The sequence below is a fragment of the Zonotrichia albicollis genome, chromosome Z (assembly GCF_047830755.1).
Source record: "Zonotrichia albicollis isolate bZonAlb1 chromosome Z, bZonAlb1.hap1, whole genome shotgun sequence".
In the NCBI taxonomy this organism is placed as follows: domain Eukaryota; kingdom Metazoa; phylum Chordata; class Aves; order Passeriformes; family Passerellidae; genus Zonotrichia; species Zonotrichia albicollis.
In genome coordinates, this window is record NC_133860.1 from 52,924,338 (window position 1) to 52,944,814 (window position 20,477).

General features: G+C 33.3%; 1 protein-coding gene across 5 annotated transcripts in view; it reads left to right on the forward strand.

Moving 5' to 3' along the window:
* The window catches only part of VPS13A (vacuolar protein sorting 13 homolog A), a 101,928-nt gene that overhangs the window by 70,408 nt on the left and 11,043 nt on the right, over window positions 1-20,477 (forward strand). For 3 of the 5 annotated variants that reach the window (XM_005492402.4, XM_074533565.1, XM_074533566.1), the window contains 18 exons: window positions 30-158; window positions 849-982; window positions 2,445-2,574; window positions 2,941-3,176; window positions 5,168-5,321; window positions 6,172-6,318; window positions 6,870-6,951; window positions 8,243-8,312; window positions 8,896-9,001; window positions 9,342-9,455; window positions 10,735-10,880; window positions 11,000-11,081; window positions 11,717-11,830; window positions 12,260-12,335; window positions 12,435-12,598; window positions 12,972-13,017; window positions 13,285-13,408; window positions 14,341-14,455. In XM_005492402.4, the coding sequence (XP_005492459.1) occupies window positions 30-158; window positions 849-982; window positions 2,445-2,574; window positions 2,941-3,176; window positions 5,168-5,321; window positions 6,172-6,318; window positions 6,870-6,951; window positions 8,243-8,312; window positions 8,896-9,001; window positions 9,342-9,455; window positions 10,735-10,880; window positions 11,000-11,081; window positions 11,717-11,830; window positions 12,260-12,335; window positions 12,435-12,598; window positions 12,972-13,017; window positions 13,285-13,408; window positions 14,341-14,455 (2,169 nt within the window). Of the gene's footprint in view, window positions 1-29; window positions 159-848; window positions 983-2,444; window positions 2,575-2,940; window positions 3,177-5,167; window positions 5,322-6,171; window positions 6,319-6,869; window positions 6,952-8,242; window positions 8,313-8,895; window positions 9,002-9,341; window positions 9,456-10,734; window positions 10,881-10,999; window positions 11,082-11,716; window positions 11,831-12,259; window positions 12,336-12,434; window positions 12,599-12,971; window positions 13,018-13,284; window positions 13,409-14,340; window positions 14,456-16,584; window positions 17,163-20,477 lie in introns of those variants that run through there. The other 2 variants (XM_014270876.2, XM_074533567.1) reach the window with 1 other exon arrangement.

The window sequence follows — 20,477 nt, forward strand, 5'->3', positions numbered from 1 at the left end:
TTTGACTTTGAAATTTCTGATTTTTTTAGTGCATTCCTTTTTGGCCTGAAAGTGATGCCAACAAACTGCTTGTTAGAGTTGAAAATTCTGATCTCCCTCCAAAGAAGATAAATTTTGATCAGCAAGAAAACTGTCTTTTACTGCATTTGGACAATAAGGTAACATATTGCCTTCCATGTTTACATGTTAAGTAAAATAGGATAAATCACTTTTTAATTTTCATTCTCAAATTGTTTTCCCATGCTATCAATTATTGCAAAACCTTACCTGAAGAAAATATTAAGTTTATGCAAATGCATTCTCATGCTCTCTCTTTTGTGTGTGTACAAACAGATGTACGTAGGTATTCTGTTTTAAGCGCTTCTCTGGGGAGCAGTTCTACAGGAGCTAAAATACAGATTGTTTTGCAAATATTCTTTGTGAGAAGTATTAATATTAGTTCTAAAGTAGCACTGAATAACTTTGACTTCACTAAATTTACTTGTATGTTGCAGATAGTCTCTTCTAGGAGTAGTTTTTAAGTAGGTGAGTGGTGTTTGTAGTATAATGTTCTTGAGGCCATGAATGTGTAAGCTTGTAACAAGGAAGGTAACTCTACTACCAGTCTAACTTTTTACGGTACAGAACTCTCCTGCATAGTATTAATTACAAATTGTAATACCTGCTACCTAGTATTTAGATAAAGGAAATATTTTGAAGGTATGATAAAACAGCTGGTTTTACTACATGATAGTTTTATCTTATGATGAGAAGTTCTTCAAAATATTACATTACATTTGCTTTGCATTTACATTGACTTCGGAAATCCATTCCACTGTTATTTACTTTAAAATTTTTACAACTGATAGCTTGGAGGAATTGCAGTGGATGTTAATCTGACTGAACATTCTACGGTGATTACCTTTTCTAATTACTATGCTGGTGCAGCTCCATTTCTGTTGATAAACCATACCAAAGAGGAAATTATTGAGTATGGACAAAGGTATGTATGAAGAGGTTTAGTGTGGATGTTTGTATGAGACATATGAGCTGTATTGTATATTGTATATTATTGAACAGTTTTGTATATTGTAAGCATGCATTCTCTAAAGAAGCCTGTTTTGAGGAAATGGCTGTCAAATTTTGTCAGAGCACCCAGAAATCTCTTGCTTGGTAAATTGAAGGCAATGAATTGTTAGCAATGTTAAATACTGCTAGGCAGTTTTACGAGTGAGGTGTTTTGTGGTGTCTTTTTATATGAATTTTGTGGCCTTGTGACATCTACATTCCTGGTGGGGGGGCATAGGATGTGCTTTTCTGGAGCTGTGCAGAATAAGTAGTGAAGAAAATTTAGCTGAAAGAATGGGTTCAAATTATGTGAGGTAGGGGATGAGAAGTAGTTACATAAATTTTGCCAAGGCAGAACAAAACTAAGGTAATTGTAATGAATATTAGTCTTCTGCAGTGAGTGAATATTTACTTCTGCACCTGTACACAGTGACACTCTTCTCTACCAGTAATGTTTTTGTAATGCTTTGCCACTGTATGCAGATACTGAGCAATGCTGAGAAGTGTATACTTGCATCATTCTTGAATTATTTATTTCTAAAAGCAAAACAGCCTATTGTTTTCTCCATTCAGTCAGTCAGAGCAGTGTTGTTTAAAGATTTTTACTTGGAAGGCGGAAGAGTTGTTAGTCAAATCCTGTTTGCTTCCTGTTTGCCTGAAGAATGATTGTTTGGCTTGTTTTTTCTTTGTAAAGATTAGTAATTTTTATCTTTTTAGATAAACTGTGGGAATCCCTATTGTCAATTTAATTAGAACAGAGTTCAATGTTTCATATGTGGAAGGGCCTACATTTAGTCCCAACTGCCTGACCACTTTAGGTCTGATAAAAAGTTAAAGCATGTTATTAAGGGTTTTGTCCAAGTCAAGGGCTTGTGGCAACTCGTGCCTCTCATGAAAACCTGTTCTTCCAGTGTTTTGAGAGAAAGTCTTCCTAATGTTCAATCTAAACCTCCCCTGGCACAGCTTGGATGTGAGGGAATGGTTCAAATAACTGGATCCTAGCAAGCAGAGATGAGCATCTCTCCACTTCCTCTCCTGGGGTAGAATCCTTTCACAGAGCTGTAGAGGACGATTCTGCAAGTTTTTAAGTATATGTGAGAGGGAATGGAGTTTAAAGCACATTTCTGAAAATCACAAAGGGGGAAGAAAATAAGTATATAAAATCTACTGTATATACTTCATTTTTAAAGTATATATATGTATATTAAAGTACAAATCCTCATTCTTATTGCTGTTGTGAGAATGTTTTTGTGTGTGTTTTTTCATGCATAATGTTAATTTTGTTCTGTTCTCATTACTTGAAAATATTATTAGTGCTCTTGTTGAAATGCTAGAATGCAAAGGTCACTAATACAAAATATTCATTGACATTTGAATTTAAAATTACTTTGTTCTAGCTCCCTCAGTGAATTGGAAGACTGCCTTCAGCCAAATAAGGCAGTGTTGTATACTTGGGCAGACCCAACAGGATCTAAGAAATTAAAATGGAGATGTGGAAATAGAACCGAGGAAATTGCTGCAAAAGAGGTGTATTCTTTTTATCAAAATCTTCTTTTAATGGTGTCTAATCTTATATTTATATGTCCATTATCAGTGTATGCATGAAACTTGTATTTAATGAGCATGATCAGCAGTCTCATACATAAATTCCAAATGCAGAACAGTAACAACACTTTGTTTGCTGGAGCTTGCTCAAGTAAGCAGTCTTCAGTTGAAAAGTGTCAGTGTGTGTGTGTGGTGAGAGGTTGTCATAAAACTTTGTAATTACTTTTTTCCTGTAGCTTAAAAAAAATTGTTCCTTTGTTGTGTTGCTAAGACTGTGGCTTTGTTTTGCTTTTTTTTTGTGAAGTAGAATGATAATAGCATTGTAAAAACTTTTCCTCTCATTTGTAGGACAAAATGGAAGTACTCAATGTGGATTCTAGAAAAGTGGTCTACTTAATGTCGTTTTATGAAGGTTTGCAACGTATTGTCCTGTTCACTGAAGATGAGAATGTATTTAAATTGACATATGAAAGTGTAAAAGCAGAACTAGCAGAACAAGAAATTGTTCTGTCTTTGCAAGATGTTGGAATTTCATTGGTTAATAATTATACAAAACAAGAGGTGTCCTACATTGGAATTACAAGGTAACTTACTTTGTGTACAACAGTATAAAATGTTTAACTTCAGGTATTTTCACTCTATGTATTTCATTTTGGCTTGTGCTGAAAGAGCAAATAGAAGTCTGGGTTAATAGTGTTCAAACCTAATGACTACATTTTCCTGCTGCCAAGAGAAATGCTTTCACTGTGTTTTGTTCTAATGCATATGCTAACTGTATTTAGATGTATGCGGTTTTGGAACATGTATTTGTAATTCTGTGTAGAAGACTTCCCAGTACACTGGACAGAAAATATTTCCTGTCCAGGTAGTTTGAGAAGTGATAATAGAGTTTTAAGGAGCAAGGTCTGCAAATAGTTTGTGTCAGTGGGTTTTATCTTCACTACACAAGCAGCTGAATTCTGCATTGGAAATTTTGATGCAAAAGCTTGTAGGTCCCTTTAGTTTTGGTTGATTAATTATAGTGGTCCATGGCTCTACTGCTTGAGTTTCCTACTATAATTATACATTTCAGATGGAAGCAGAAAGAAATTATGTAATGCTTGGAAATGTGTACTATCATATATTTGAGCAGGGGCTCTTTCTAATCATTAAGGGACACTTGAATATAATTGCCATAAGCCACACACTTCTTTCTATTCAGTTATGAGGTTGACAGAGTGAGAGTTGTTTTTTCTTGATTAATTCTTTGCACTTTATTGGAAAACAAACATGCGTGAACTTCTCATACACATAGGCTTCACATAATCTTATCCATCATTTTCTAAGAAAATTCCAGTCCTTGCTCTCACCTGAGAAGTTGTGCTCTGATATTTAGGCAGTGGAAACACTTCATTAGAAGTGGCAGCTGATTGCTGAGATTCACAATAGTGTTGAGATTTCACTAAATTTGTTTTTCTTTGAAAGCAGTCATCCATAGTAATTTGTCTAGTGCTTATAGTTAGTTTTGTTTCCTTGTCAAACCCAGATGAGATGTCAGATTTCTTGAAAATGGATGGCAGTAGTGTTGAAATTGGCTTCATTTTTTAAGGAGCAAGAAAAAAAACCCAAAACCCAAAAACAAAACCAAAAAAGGTGGAATGAAAAAAAAGGAGGAAACTTTCAACAATCAATATAGTACTCTTTTTTAGTTGTTGTTTTGAACTTAGCTCACCTTTGTTTTTTCTGCTATTGATGTGTCTCAATATAGACACGGATATAGATAAAAGAGGTTAGGTGGCTGTGTCTGGAAAGTTACATATTTTTTATAGTCTAGAGAGTAAATTGCGGAAAGAAGTATCTTCTACCTGCCTGATAGTGTTGGTTTGTTCCCTATTTTATGCTTTAAGTTTGACTGTAAGGTGAAGTCAAGCACAGAGCTTTTCACAGAAGCAGTGGGAAAAACATCTAATGCCCTTTAAGATTGTTTAATTATTTGCATTAATAAAACTGAGAGACAGAAGAAAGGATAGCATTTTTAAAAAAACAAACAAAAAACAAACTCAAAATTCCCACCATGAAATCAGTAGAAGAAACATGTAAAACAAAACCACCTCTTGATTTTAGATGGAAAGACTAAATAAAGAAGGTGTCAAAAATAAGGCACAGTGCAGGAGGCATTTTATCTTGACTTGAACTTTTCAATTAGTAGTAAATTTAAAATGCCAAAGTAAATGCAGGACTATAAGCAGAAAACTACATTGAGATTGTAGGACAATGGATGGCAGTACTGCTTCTTTGATGGAGCTTCCTTAGTGTCACTACATACCCATCTTCATCAAAGTGGGGAGTTAAACAGACTTGTTAACTTTTTTTTTCCCATTATAGTGGAGAGACTGGCTTCTCTTTAGTTCCAAGAAGGCAGTGCATGATTTGGGTCACTTCTATTTGCTACAGTAGTGCTTTATGTTGTGCTTTCTCATTCCTTAGTTACAACATATTAAAAGTCACACTGAAGTAGGTGTGTTCTTTGTGTTCTTGAAAATTTGTTTTCAATAAGCTAATCCTTCTCTTTTGCTTCTTTGTTTTGTTTTCAAAGTTCTGATGTGGTGTGGGAGACAAAACCCAAGAAGAAGTCGAGATGGAGACCAATGAGTGTTAAGCAAATTGATAAATTAGAACAAGAATTCAGAGATTACAGTGAGCTAAGCCCTTCAGAAAATAAGATTATTGAGTTGGAATCGAATGTTTTGGTAATACTGATAGTTCTCTAATTCTGTTGCTTATATGTATGCACAAGAAAAAAGATAATATATCAATTTTGCTGTCTTTGATAAAACTTACGGTAAAATTTGAGATGATTGATTTACCTACTCCCTTTGAAAACACTTATTTATCTCTGTATTAAAAAGTGCAGGAAATATTCCACAAACTTGATATATTGCTACAGACTTTTTGTTGTTACTGCCTGACTTTGAAATTGAGGTGTACCATTTTTGGAGGTTGTAGTACTAAATATGTATAAAACTACAGTGAAGAAGGTTTGCATTTGGTTTATGTGTTATACCAGTAAATATATTTTTTGGGGTTGATTTGTTTGTTTGCTTTACCCTGAAATCCTGTACTTTTAAAATGGCTTGTTGTGGAACGATTTAGCTGTCATTCAACCGCATAAAATGGAAAAAGAAATTTCAGAAATTATTCTGGAATGTAGAAGCACATTATGCTCCAAATGCTCAGTCCTTGCGTATGGATGAGTTCTAGGCACTCATTTGAAACGTGCTGTAGGAAGATAAACACTGGATAGATAAATGATTCAATGTTTATGCCAGTCATAGTCCATTACACTGTTCAGTTTTTCTTCTAGATAGCTATGTGGTAAATGATAGTAACCCCCAAATAATGCATTACTTTGTAGTTTTATTTCTATTTTTAATTTATGGCAAAATTTGTTTGCTTTAAATAGATGGAAATTATGACATCTAACTTAAAAGGTTCAGAACTTCTACTGCTAAGGTTTACAATATTGTAAATTTTTAAGTATATGAAGTAGGATTTTAAAACACATGGCATACTAAATTTTCTTTAATAATAATACAATAGGTATGTTTAACTCCTAATGGAATGAACATGACAATTCAACAGCCAAATGAGATTCCTATCAGAAGAAATTATCTGCCAGCTTTAAAAGTGGAATACAGCTCCTCTGCGCATCAGAAGTCTTTCAGAATTCAAGTTTACAGGATACAAGTAAGTCATGTCAAAAAGTAGTTGTTACTTATTCTAAAGAACAACTTTTATGGAAGCTTGGGTTCATTTCTAGAATTGTTTGGATTTCTCATGTTTTCAGTTTAATAGTAATCATTGGCTTTTACATCAGTGCTCCTCAGTCTTTGAAAATACTACTTAAGTGCTTCTTGGAAAAAAAGGAAGACAAATATGACTCTTCAGAAAAAAAAAATGGCATTTATCTTACTTGCTTTTTCTTGGAGCATTTCTGTATAACAAGCAAAAAGAGAGGTGAAATTTCTAGTCTTATTATGCTCAATATTTTAAGAACAAAACCTTTGCAAAACTTTTGTGGACCATTTATTACTACCAATTTGAAGAAGCTTTTCTAAATTATTAGAATTTGATTGTTGTATTTTGAAAATAGATATATTTTAAGTACAGTAGTGTCTTTTTTCTGCATTTGGATTGGTGGAAGGCCACAGGTATCTCTAGAGTTTTTCCTCGTCTTAAAATATTTCAGTATTGAAAAGCTAATGTGATGCACCTTGTCCTGTCCTTACCCCTACTAGATACAAAACCAGATTCCTGGAGCCATATTTCCCTTTGTGTTCTATCCTATTAAACCTCCAAAGTCCATCACCTTGGATTCAGGTTTGTTCTAGTTTAACATAATCCTTCCTTTTAAAACAAAAAATAACTTGCTTGTACTGAAGTTAATAATTTTATCAGATTTTTCACTTTTATCAGGTGAAGTCTGCATGAGCTTTCTGGATATAGATAATACAAATAATAATAGTAGAAGTAAGGAAGCAGTTACCTAAAAAGAAGATACACAGAACACTGTTTCAACAGTTAAAAATTAACAGAAAAATAGAAAATGTCTTTTATTTGTCATTATCATGTCTTTTAAGAGCATCTTTATGGCACATTACTTAATTAATTGTGGAGAACATATGACATGAAAGTTACTTATAAATTTAAAAGGAGGTTTTCAGTTCAGACCACCAGTAAAATTTAATGCTGACTAATATATGAGAAAACTTGTCTGTTTATAAGATAAGTTTTGGTAGTTTTGATGGTAGTGAATCTGTTGCACTGTTTCTGTGCCACTTAGATTAGGAGTTTTGGGGCAGTGAGGATTCACTTGTCATCCTTAGTCTTCCACTATTTTCCTACTGCTCTAGTATCATGCAGTGCGTATCCTAGTAATCTATCTGAAGTAATCTTAGCTACCAAGAAAAGAAGTGTGCCTAAGCTCAGACTTGTTAAGTGAGGCTTATAAGCTCTCCAGTTGGCAAATTATATTTCATATGGTTTTTGGGTAGATTTCTCCAATGCTTGGAGCATAGAGCATAGAGCTCAATGTTGCTATACTACGTGATGAACTGGAGTCTTTCATTAATTTTTTTCACACTGAAGTCACTTGGAAAACCTAGTATCAGTAATATCAAAGTAATAAACAAAGTAATATCAAAAGGAATTCTGGACAGAGACAAAGAATACTGCTTGCAATTTTGTTCAGAAGCTAGTGGGATGTTAGTTGCTCATTCTGAATATGATTGGTTTTAAGCTACACTGCATGAATCTGCAGAATTCATTTTTGTTTACATTTTTGTATCAGCCATTGGAAAATCTTATTCCATGACTAAAGAAATTACTTAAATCTAATATTATATCAATATTAATTTGCTTTTAAATGAAAATGGTGCATTTTCAGTTAAATAGCATTTTGATGTTCCATTCCATCCTTGTGTTCCTATTACTTTCTGTTCCTGCTCTTTTCCCTGTCTCAATTGTTTACCAGTCATATCCATTATGTAATCCTGCTGTGCAGGATTGGAAAAACCATGAATGTATATGACATTTTCATAAAAAAACTTAGGAAGTTATGTATGTCATATAAGAATCTGTACTGATCTCTTTTTATTTGACAACTTTATAGCACCTAAACCATTTACTGATGTCAGTATTGTCATGAGAACTGCAGGACACTCAGAAATAACACATATTAAGTAAGTATTTTGACATGTTCCATCTCTATTGCTATTGGATGTGTTATGAAGCTTTAAAATTAAAAATATTACAGAGGCAAACATAATGAAAAGTAATTTTAACACAAACTCAGTCTTGGAATCTCAGAGCATTTTAATAGAGGTGAAAGCTCAGTGTCATTTATGATCTACATAACTGAAGAATAAATCAAGGATTTTTAGATGTCTTTTTAATGCGTATTTTTAGTCATCTTTATTTAGAAAGAAAATCTGTGTATAGTTGTGCTATATACAGTGTTAAATGCTGCTCTGTGTTTAAAATGATTTTGGTTATTTGGAGATGTGTTTATATTACACCTAAGTGGGAAGCCTTCTTTTCACCAGCAATAATGAATCCCTCAAGAAACCCTCAAAACAAATAAAAAAAGAAAACCAACAACAAATACATGCACAAAAAAACAACACCCCAAAACAAAAATCCACACCAAAATAACCCACCAAAACCACTACCTGAAGTTGTGTAAGTGGTCTAACCTGTACTAAACTTTAAGTGTTACATGTTTTTGTAGAACACCTTAATAATTATTTTTTGTTTCTTGTGCAGGTACTTTAAGGTTCTGATTCAAGAGATGGATCTCAGATTAGATCTTGGCTTCCTGTATGCAGTAGGTGAATTCTTTACACAGACTGATGTACCAAGTGACCAAGAGGTAGAAATCTTTTGTTGTTTGAAGATAAATAGATTTTAAATCTGTGATAATTCAACTTGTATTAAAAAAAAAAAAAAATTCTGTGTCCATATCAATGGTTGTTATAATAATATGGAGCTACGAGGTTTGAATTTACTGTTACCTGAGTCAGATAGTAGACTCCTTCCTTCATGCTCATCCTGTATGCTATGGAAAGAAGGCTTTGAATGTTGTAGTACAGGGACTGTGAGACATGAGAGTATAAGTAGTATTAGTCAATGTATTGTCATCAGTGAAAAATGGCTAGTAGTTTTATATACTCCAAATTTTGAAGAAATATCTTTTTCAAATGCATTTACAGCTACAACTTTTCGAAAAGGATGTTGAATCTCTTCAAGAAGAGCTAATGAGCGTGTCATCAATGGATACATCACAAATCAGCTTGTATGAATACTTCCACATCTCTCCAATTAAGGTATTCCTTTTTCATGTAGACTGAGTTTGCTCTCTGAGAATTTTTTGTCTCGTCCAGGATAGTAGGCAGTTGAAATAAAGATCGAAATGTGCTGATTAAAAAAAAATGGCCAAGAAAGTATTTTCATTGTAACCACTAACTTACTATTGCATTCTTATGGCTTACTTTATGAGTAATTTTTTTTCATTTTATTATTTATGAGTTCCTTGCAAAATGCTCATTTGTGTACACACAGGATAGTATGGATTGGAAAATGATGTAATTTCTAAAAAACATGTACAGTAAGGGTGGGAGATCAGTGTGCAGCTAACATTATTACAACTGTGATAGGACCTTATAGGCTCTGTTACAGTTGTTAAGAGAGTCTCCCATCTATCCATGGGAAGTAGATCAAAGAATGATTTGAGTTGCACCTCTTCACAGTATCTTGTGAGATGTTAGAAATTATATTTGACAAGAAAAAATGCAGGGAGGAAATGGGATGGGATAAATGGGCTTGAATTTTTACTAGAGCCTAAGTCTTTAGTGATGATGGATTGAGTGACAACCATTCTGTAAGGTAAACTGTGTATCACTGAAATGAGCTACAGTTAAGCTCTGTTGTAACATAATGAATGTTGCATGATATTGTCTTCGGAGAGTCAGAAACAGGAATAACTTCCTTTAATCTGATTTTGAAAATGACTGGATAGATTTCTACCATTTTGTGCCTGAAAGCCATTTGAGCAGTTTTCCTGAATGTGGTTCTTTTCTGATTTCTTTGAAACAAATGCTTTAGTTATTTCAGGTGTGCACAGGTTGGATTTTTCCTGTATGCATATTCCAGTAATTATTTGGTACCTGCAAAACTTGTGTTAGTAATTATTTGTTCTCAAGGTTTTATTTTACATTCTTGCTTGGACTCTATGCTGTGTTGTCATTTTCTGTCTGCTTTGATTTTGGGTATAACTTAAACAAATGAAATGCTTTAAAAATGAGTTAATAATCTAAATTATATTTGAAAGAATTCAGAGACCGTCTCTGAAATCAGAAGTAAGCAGTTTCAAGTTCTTGTTTTCTGAAAGGTAGTTTAAATTCTTCACTTCGACTTTATATGTGAGTGGGCTTTTTTTGGCCTACATTATATATTTGTGTACTCTGTTACAAAGTCAGACTGGTTTCGGCCAGACTAGAAATGTGCTAACTAAATTTTTAAATAATCTAAAAGATCATAAAGATAGAAATATCATACAGCTAACAACTAACCATGTTATTTCCCAATCTCATTTTTATCCTTCAGTTACACCTGAGCTTTTCACTCAGCGAGGGTGGAGAAGATAGTAACAAAGAAGAAAGAAAGAATGAATTGATACCATTTCAGTCCTTGAATCTCCTGCTGAAGAGTATAGGGGCCACCCTTACAGATGTACAAGATATTGTCTTTAAGTAGGTTAAAAATATGAATGTAAAAATCACTCACAAAGATTGTACCAATATTACATATGTTGAGCTTTATTTTGTTCTGTGCAGTAAGGATTTACTTTTTCTCTTGTCTCTTTTTTTAGGTTGGCATTCTTTGAGCTCAGGTATGACTTCTGTACTACGCAGCAGCTTCAATCATCAGTTATAAGGCATTATTCAAAACAGGTAAGAATAAGAGAATGTCAACATTCCAATAATTTTTTATTTTGAAACTGCTACTGTGCACTTTCATTCTATTAAACAAAATAAAATTTACTTTCATCCTTTTATATACAAAGGTTAAATAAATGCATACCAGCCAATTACTCATTAATAGGGTTTTATTGCCTTGCCAGGTGGCATGGATAACAAAACAGCTTACTGGAATAGACAGGGGAAGCAAACACGATAGGGCTCTGATAGAACATGATTGGCATTAAATGCAAATGTAATTTCTTAGACATTAGTACCATTCAAATCATAGTACCTTTTTTGTGTACTGTTGAAAGTCCTGTCATCCAGTGGAGAGAATCCAACAAAAATACTTTTGCATAAAAGAATTAGTCCTCTCCATCCATCATTAATAATGAGGGGCTACTGCAATGCTTTTAAGTAATGTCATTTCTTGGCTGACATAATATGGTTTACTCACTGATTTTCTCATCTTTTTATTGCAACTACTTCTATGTTTCTGGACAATTTTGAGGTTTTTATATTGAACTCATGTTTCTTTCCCTGTTTTAATCTGAGATACTACACTGTTTGCCTTTGCTGAAGTGTAATTTAGGAAATATTTTCTCTAATACCTATTTTCATTTTAGGCTATTAAACAGATGTATATTCTTATTCTTGGCCTTGATGTGTTGGGTAATCCATTTGGATTCATAAGAGGCTTGTCTGAAGGGGTAGAAGCTTTTTTCTATGAACCATATCAGGTAAAATTCTCTGCTGTCCTTTTACAAGTAGATAGATAGACATTGTATTGAAAATCTATATTAACACTTTTTTGGTTTTAAATTTAGATGTAGAATTGAAAATTTCAAGTGAAAATGCCTGGAAAACTCAAGTGAGAGTAAAAAGGACAGAGGTGTCAACTTAACTACCAAAAGGCTATTTCTTACAGTTCACACCTTAAAATAAATATTTTGCTTCTCCTTAAAATAAGGAAACTTCATGGAATTCATTATTATTCTAAAATGGTCTGTCTTTCACAGGGGATTTTGTGGGTGCTTTCACACTCTATCACTCAGTGTCATCCAGTTTTCCTCTTTGTTACATATAAATCTCAATAAAAATGTACGATTTAAAAATATATAAGGCATACTATTCAAAGCTAATTATGAGTGTGTCCTTTTTTCTCATAGGGAGCCATCCAGGGTCCTGAGGAATTTATAGAGGGAATGGCACTAGGATTTAAAGCGCTGGTGGGGGGAGCTGTTGGTAAGTTTCAGTGCTGTGATGGTAGTTCCCCTAACAGTAAACAACAGAGATGAGTATTTGTAAATTGCATTAGTTTTAATTTGGTTTATATTCCAATAGGTGGATTAGCAGGAGCTGCCTCAAGAATCACAGGTGCTATGGCAAAAGGAGTAGCTGCAATAACTATGGATGAAGATTACCAGCAAAAAAGGAGAGAAGCCATGAACAAACAACCCACTGGTCTGAGAGAGGGTATCACTCGAGGTGGAAAAGGACTGGTTTCTGTAAGGAGGAAAACAAAAATTAATTAGTTTTATGCAGGCAGGAGTACCAGGCACTTGTTGTGTTGCCCAGAGAGTTGTTGGTTTTCAATTTTTTTGAGTTAGTTTCTTGTTAGTTTCTTAATTTTAATTTTAGTTTTGCAAGTGTATAGCTACAGTTAAATGATAGTTTTATAGAAAAATGCAATAGGATAGAAAAGAAGGTAGAAACTGTGAAGCAGGTGTCTCTAATTCTCTTGGCTTATAGTGAATTCTAGAATACTCCCAACACATGTACTTTTAGGTTATTCAGCAATGAAGTAGGAAGAAAAATGTTAAAAATGAAAAATATTATATGGAAGCATATTTGTAATGTCTGTTTTGTTTATCCTGGTAGGGTTTTGTCAGTGGCATAACAGGAATAGTTACAAAACCAATAAGAGGTAAGTCTGGTCTTGATGCATTAACTGTTCACACAACAGTGAATTCTTGATTTTTGATGAGCTGTTGTAAATCAGAGTTATAAAACTTTTTGTCAAGATTTTATATTTCTACTGACTTACAGTTTAAATGTTGTTTACATGAACTTTGTGTGGAGACTGTGTAGTTGTGTATCAAATAAGATTTGTAATGAAATGGTAATAAAACTTGTTAAGATTTTAAGAGAAACTCTGTGGTTTATAATGATTTACTCCTTTTAATGCTTTTAGGAGCTCAGGAAGAAGGAGCAGCCGGTTTTTTCAAAGGTGTTGGAAAAGGCTTAGTTGGAGCAGTAGCCAGGCCCACTGGTGGAATCATAGATATGGCAAGCAGCACATTTCAGGGTATTAAAAAGTAAGTAAAATACATGTACAGAATATCATATGGCATGAAAGAGACAATAGTCATACTAGTAGTACCTTGTGTCTTCATATCACTTCTATGTTATTTACATAATAAATAGGTGGCTCTTTACAAAATACACACTTGATATAATTAAAAAACCACAGACACCAGTCTCAGCTATTTCTAGCATTACTGAAAAAAACTAGTCTCAGCAATCAGACTTCCTTCAGCTGATGATTTTTAACTTTTACCCCAAATAAGCAGGAAAAAAAGGACTTCTCAGATATGTTCAAAGTTACTTTATATATTATTACTCCTTTATGAAATTAGTTCCAAGATCACTAGATGATGCCGGTGTCAGAAGTATATTAAGAATATATTTAAATATTGTGACAGACTACATTTAAATATTGTGACAGTCTCACATTAATAAATTAATTGATGAAGATTATTTGACACTGTTATGTGCAATAAAGGAGGAGACACTTTTGAAGAGGCACTTGGTATCTTGAAATACAATTGTTCAGTGGCCCTGTTCTTAGTGAGTTGGATCACTTCTGTTACCATAAGAATGCCAGTCTTTTTTTTCCTGTTCAAGTTTTTTGGCAGAGAAATTCAAGAAGCATATCAGAGAAATAGGGTACCGTTCTATTCCATGTGGTACAGTGGTCTTTACTTTTGAAGTTTTGAAGTGCAGTAGTTAGACACTAATTAGGTATTTACAGATATGTGCTGCTCTGTGCCATCTAATTTGATAATTGTTATTCTTGAAAATAGATTTCTGTAATGTCTGTAATTATGCCAAAGTGCATATATAGACAACAATAGTTGTTACACGAGTACTTGAATTTAATTTGTATACAAAATATTTTCATTCCTTAGCTAAATAGTATAGTTGAGTAGAGATATTGATATGTATCTTAAATTTTCTGCTTTGTCAGGGTTGCAGATTCATCAGAAGATGTGATAAGCCTGCGACCACCTCGCTTTTTTAATGAAGATGGAGTTATTAGACCTTACAGATTAAGAGATGGAACTGGAAGTCAAATGTTACAGGTGAAGAAAATGAAAGATAAATTTTTGACATAAATTTAAACTCATCTTATATAGAAATAAATACTTTAGAATTTCTCTCTTCCTAAATTCCCATTCACTTCTTACCTAGTAACTCAGTAGCCAAGAATTTCATTTCTTATGCACGTAACCACACTGGGGATTTGGCTGCTGTGGTACAATTTTTGAGGGAGACACCATAACGTGGATCAGTATATCTATAAAAGTTTATGCACAGAGCATTCTGAACAAAGAAAAAGGTCTATATGTGCAAATGAAAATTTTATCTTTTGTGAAAATTGTTGATAAATGCACATAGTTTTTTGAGTAATTTTATATTATGTAGCTTAAACAGTGACTTTTAAGTCTCAGTTTTGTGTAAAACAGCATTTTAAAGACTCTTTTAAGACACTGGAAATAGTTGTATTTATGTCATACTGAAGTCTTTGAAAGAACATAAACAGTTCTGAAATTGAATATTGTTTGCAGGAAGTATATGCAGAACAGCCGTTAGTTTTTAATGATTCATCTGCCATTTAAGTGAATTTGACTCAAAAATTCCCCTCAGAAAGGAAAGTAATTTCAGTTGTGACACACACAGCTTACTGAGTTTCTGTTTTTTCTTTTTGTTAGAAATAAAACTTCTTTCTAGAAATGTTAAACCATAACAAATAAAGTAGCAATTAGTGATTGCATAAATTTAAACAGAATTTTAAAAGTACACATGAAAGGATTCACAGTGCTACAGAAATATTGTACCAGAATAACCTTTCTGGAGAAGTAAATGAGAAGGTAGTAGCCTTTGGAGAGCATTTTATGACAAATTTTGATTATTGCTACAGCTGTTTGTTCCATGTTGAGTTCCACTCTTGTTTTGGTTTCTCCTGCATTTCATTAGTTTGTCATTCATTTTCTGGTATAACAGGATTGATCTGTTGGGGATACCTTAGCTATGTTCATTGTTCCATTCACTGGTCATGTAGTTCAGCCAACTGTGAAAGTGCTTTGATAACAAATACTATACTTGTGCCTTTCTTGTAAATAAGATGGCTTTAACCTGTGCTCTCCAATTTATAATTGGTGTCATTAAGCCTTAACTACCCTATGCCCTCTGGTAGTTAGAAGCTACTATTGATGGATAACTTAAATTTGTTACTAATCCTTATCCTCTTCTTGTTAAGAAAATAAATTTTCAAACATCTCCTTGTCTGTTTTAAAGTATATTGCTAAAACAAATGTTAGCAAACAGTCAGCTCTAGTGAGCTGAATTTACATTGCTTTTACTTCTTAAATTTGTACGTTTTTATATTTTGGGTTTTTTTTCTGAGAAACCTTTACAAAAATCTGCCAGGTAACTTCTAATTTCAATTTTTCTGTATTGTATGGCCGAGTACAGTACCTTCCATTATAGAACTTAAAATACATTAAGGCGTGGCCTTGTGTAATGCCTTTGATATTTTGTGATGGGAACCACCATTTGAAAACTGAAGGATTGGTAGCTTCTTATTATTTTTTGCTATTGATGATTCTAAGGCATAATTGCTCTTGAAGAAATATTTTTAGAGCTCCAAGCACAGTAGACAGGTTTTCCTATAGGTAGTCAAATAAGAAAGTAGAGATTTGCATTTTTTCCCCAGTCATTAAATTCTGCTATAGGGTATTTGGTCTTAATTTAACCCTTAAGTATAGTAATGATTTTGGTTCTTAGTGTTTGTGGTTCTAGAGCTGTTACTTTGTTTTGCATGAGACTCAGTGTATTGCATGTCCACTATTTCAAAGAGTTTGAATAGAATAATATTTTCTTATGGATAAAAAGATTTCTCTCCCCTTTTCAATTGCTTCTTTGCATACAGGTCTGGTGACTGGTCACACTGTGGCCACTGTATTGTAGCTTTTCAACAGATTGCAGGATTAGGTTGAAATAAAACTTCTTTTGGTGATTTAGAGATTGTATATGCTTATCAAAGGAAATAGGATATTTTGTGTGCTCATACTGTGCCCTAAACTTAGGCTGTCACATCTGAATTTCTGTTTTCTGTGGTTTTATTTTGCTTTAATTAACAAACTTGCCAGGCATACTAGTACTTTTAAACTAATACTTCTGCTTTCTTCTTCTCTTACCATGCTTTCAGAAAAGGCAGGCCTACAAAGAGTGGACTATGGCTCACAGTAGTAGTGATGATGATGACAGTTAGGATAATGTGAATTGTAACAAATACACATGGCCTTTGTCATATTCTTTTGACCTTTGAGTTTTAAATGTTGCTGCTATAATTCCCGCTGAGAAATCGGGGTTTTGTGATACTAAATTCTTACTTTTTAAACTGTGAAAAAATGTGGGGATAATAAAATGTGTGATGATGACTGCTAGGCAAACAAGCAAATAATATAATAAAGATAGTCTTACAGATAAACCCAGACATTAGGTAAAATAGTATTGAATAATATGAAAAAAATAAGTGATACCATGACTTAGAGTTTATTTCCAGATGTATTTTTATCAGCTGTGTTTAATGTTTTTTGCATTTATATAAGTGTTTAACAGGGTTTATTTACTATTGCTTTAAATGTGTTTGGTAAAACTTTACTGGTTTGTACAGTCCTTATTGGTGTTAAAATGCTGTTTGACTGTTTTATTCAATTACTCTTTCAAAAGTACTTTGTTGCTTTTCTTCTTAACAATAAACATGTCTAAAGTATATCTAAAATGGATTCATCTGTTCTGTTCCAACATTATTTCTCATGTTTCCTGGAACTAGATAGTGTAAGACCACTAAACGGCTTATAAAGTTATTTAACATATAAAATATATACATTTTTCAAGAAATATTATCATAAACTTTTAGTTTCTCATTTATCATTTGTTTTACCATAATTTTTAATACTTAATTTGTGTAACTTTTGGTATCCTTAAACATATGAAATAACGGTTTATTTTGGTTTTTATTTTGACTACAAATTATTTGTTTCATAAGTCAATATTTTTATTTTCATAACAACAAAAAAAAGTAAAAAATCTGGCCCAGAACTAAACTCCGTGTAGAAACCACAGACAGATGTGAAAAACATACCAGAAATTCTGCAAGACATTGTGTAATAAAGCATACATAATATGCAAAAGTGTTTAGTTTTTTATTTACCTAGGCATTGGGGGGTGAGGGGAAAGTGTGAACACTGATCAACTACAATTTGGTATTATAAATTCTACCAAATACCTTTACAAGTTTCTGGTTTCTTTAAAAGGTACTTATTCTGTATTCATGGAAATGCTTGCACAGTTTTCTTGTTCTTTTTTTGTGGTTTGTTACTAAATTCAGATTTTTGTGTTGCACTTTAAAGATATCTTGTAATAGATAATTCTGAACCTGTATTATAATGCAAATTAATTCTTCTGCCACTATCTGGGCAGTTGGCATTGCTCTGAAACAGGAAGAGCTTCTGAAATGTTTGCATATTCAATGTGGTAATGTTATGTCTCTCATTGTGTGTTGGCTTCCATTTATCAAAATTCTGGGGGAAGGGGGAAGAACCATTAAAATTGTTAAGATTGCTTATTCTGGCACTGTGCATTCAAAAACTGCTATATAGGGTGATCTCTTGGGCAGTTACCCTTTGCCCTTAATGTCACAGAGAAAAAGGGGGACAAACTAAATTTGGGACATGGTTTTAGCTGAAATTGCTGATGCTTATGATTGCTACAGGTCATGTGTTCCTATTTGTTTTGTAATGCTGTCACCTCAAAAGGATGCCTTGCAGAAACAAATGAAAGGCTCTACTGCAGTGTGTTACTGCCTGAAACATTGTGGGAAGGATTTTGAATATTTCAGGTACAAATGGATATGCTGTATTTCTTTGAAGAAAGAAATAATTTTGCTCTTCAGTTCTGAAAAAAGACACATGATGTCAAAAAGTTGAGAAAATTGTTAGGTGTAACATAATGGAAAGGTTACTGTGACATTTAATTAACTTTATTAGGTTTTGAAAATTTGGAATAATGTTACTTAACGTTATCTTTTTCCTTAGTGCTGCTTTACTGCAATTTTGTTTTTTATTCTATAAAATTGTTTTTCTTTTGTAATGGCCAATCTTACTAGAAAATGCATTAGAAATGTCATAATTTTTGCCCCAAAATTGACCTAGGTTTTAATTTTTTTTCACTTAAAATCCTACAAGTTTATGCAGAACATGGAGGTAAAATTAGTACATGAATGGTAGTATTTCTGGGTCAGATATTACTAATTCAAGTTACAGTGCAGTATAAATGATAAGAATTTGTTCTTTACATGCTAGATTAAAAGGTTGTAGAATGCTAAGTAAAAAACAAAAAAGCCCAGCAAAACTAACAACTCCAGTTGGAGCTGGCAAATATGATTATATGGCCTAGAATATTTTGTCTCTTTGGTATAGTTTTATTTTTCTATTTTTGAAGTTTTTGTGTTAATAGAAAATATAGTAATTTTGTGCAAGTATTTTACTTGTTTCTCTCTTGAGTCTAGGCTTCTCTGAACATACATAAAAAAAGAAATAAATTGGATCTGTGGATATGGGGATTTGGGATAACAAGAAATTTTACCGTCTGGGATATTAATACTCTCTTTAGGTCATGGGACAAAAAGCTGTGAAAACTTATAGCAGAAACTGATGTTCTTTCAGGATGGAAGAATCCCCAGAACTAAAACGAAAACACTGAAACATTTAGAGGAGATTTAAAATATCGTAGCAAAAAAGAGCAACCACATTTTCAATTTTTTTTTGTCTTTAATTTTATCAGTTGAACTTTTGGCTGCATAATTCCACCATCCCATTCCTTTTAACTGCTGAACTGAATTTGAAGTCCTCACATTTCAGTGTGTCCCTGAAAATTCCAAGTCCAAGTGTCCTCCTTTTATCTCAGATTGCTGAATTTTGTGCTGTTTACAAATTGACAGTGCAGCTTTTCCCAAGAGTTGAGTTTTACAGTGACTTGTATAACTTCCTTGTGGAGGTGAATAACTGGCTGTGCTCTTTACCTTTAATGTCATCCAGTATATCCTTTTTGTTCAGACCTCTCTGCTGGTCTGGTTTTCTCAAGATGTTCTGTAGACATAGGTCAGCGCCCACTTTAGACTGTTTTGGGGATCATTTAATAGACTGTTTATGCATAAATTGTTATTAGTTATTTCCAGAAGCAACAGATGTGTGAGGTCTTGGCCTGCCAGGAAATTAAGCTGAAAGAATGGTTTTGTGCTTTTGAAGCTGAGTCATTAGCAGTTGCACTGTGCAGTCAGTGGTTCTCTGTGTCAATGTCTACCCAACTTCAAAACATGCAAAATATTTTTATTCTTATTATTTTTAATTTTCTTTTATAACTAGTGAGTTTGTGATGATGCTTATACTGTGTTGTATAACGTTGCACAATTATGTTGCTTCAGAGAACACAGTCCTTCAAAGCTGTGCTTCATTACCATATCCTCTTGTATTGGAGGTGTTCAGCTTTTGGTTTAGTGATTCTTTTTGGTCTTGAGCTTTGTATCAGGTAGGATGTTGAAATGATTTGAGCAGCCCCTTGTTCTTTAGCATTCACCGCCAGGAAGAACATCTGAGGAGTCAGAAAAGTATGTCATGCTAATTCTTGCTGTCTTTCCCTCACTGTTCTTGGGCTTGATTTCAAATCAAAACATAAACATCCATGTCCTGAGGTACCCTAAAACTGAGGTTTCACTTTGTAAAATTACATTCTTTATGAAGTTCAAAATAACTTCATTTTTAATTGACATTGTCCAGACTCTTACTTGCTGGTTTCTTTATTGACTCATAGATGTCATGATCTGTCCTGCTTTGGAAAACTTTGTCTGTCTAGGTTAAAGGAAAAGCAGGATCCTTACCACTTAAATATGCAATGTTTGGGTACTATTTCATAGCCATTGCCCAATCCCAGATAGAAGACAGTTATGGGAAGCTGTCTGAAACCCGTTGACACTGATTGTTCCAGAGGAATATGGAAGCCTGCATTACTCAATTTTATTTTACTCGATTGTGAGTGAAG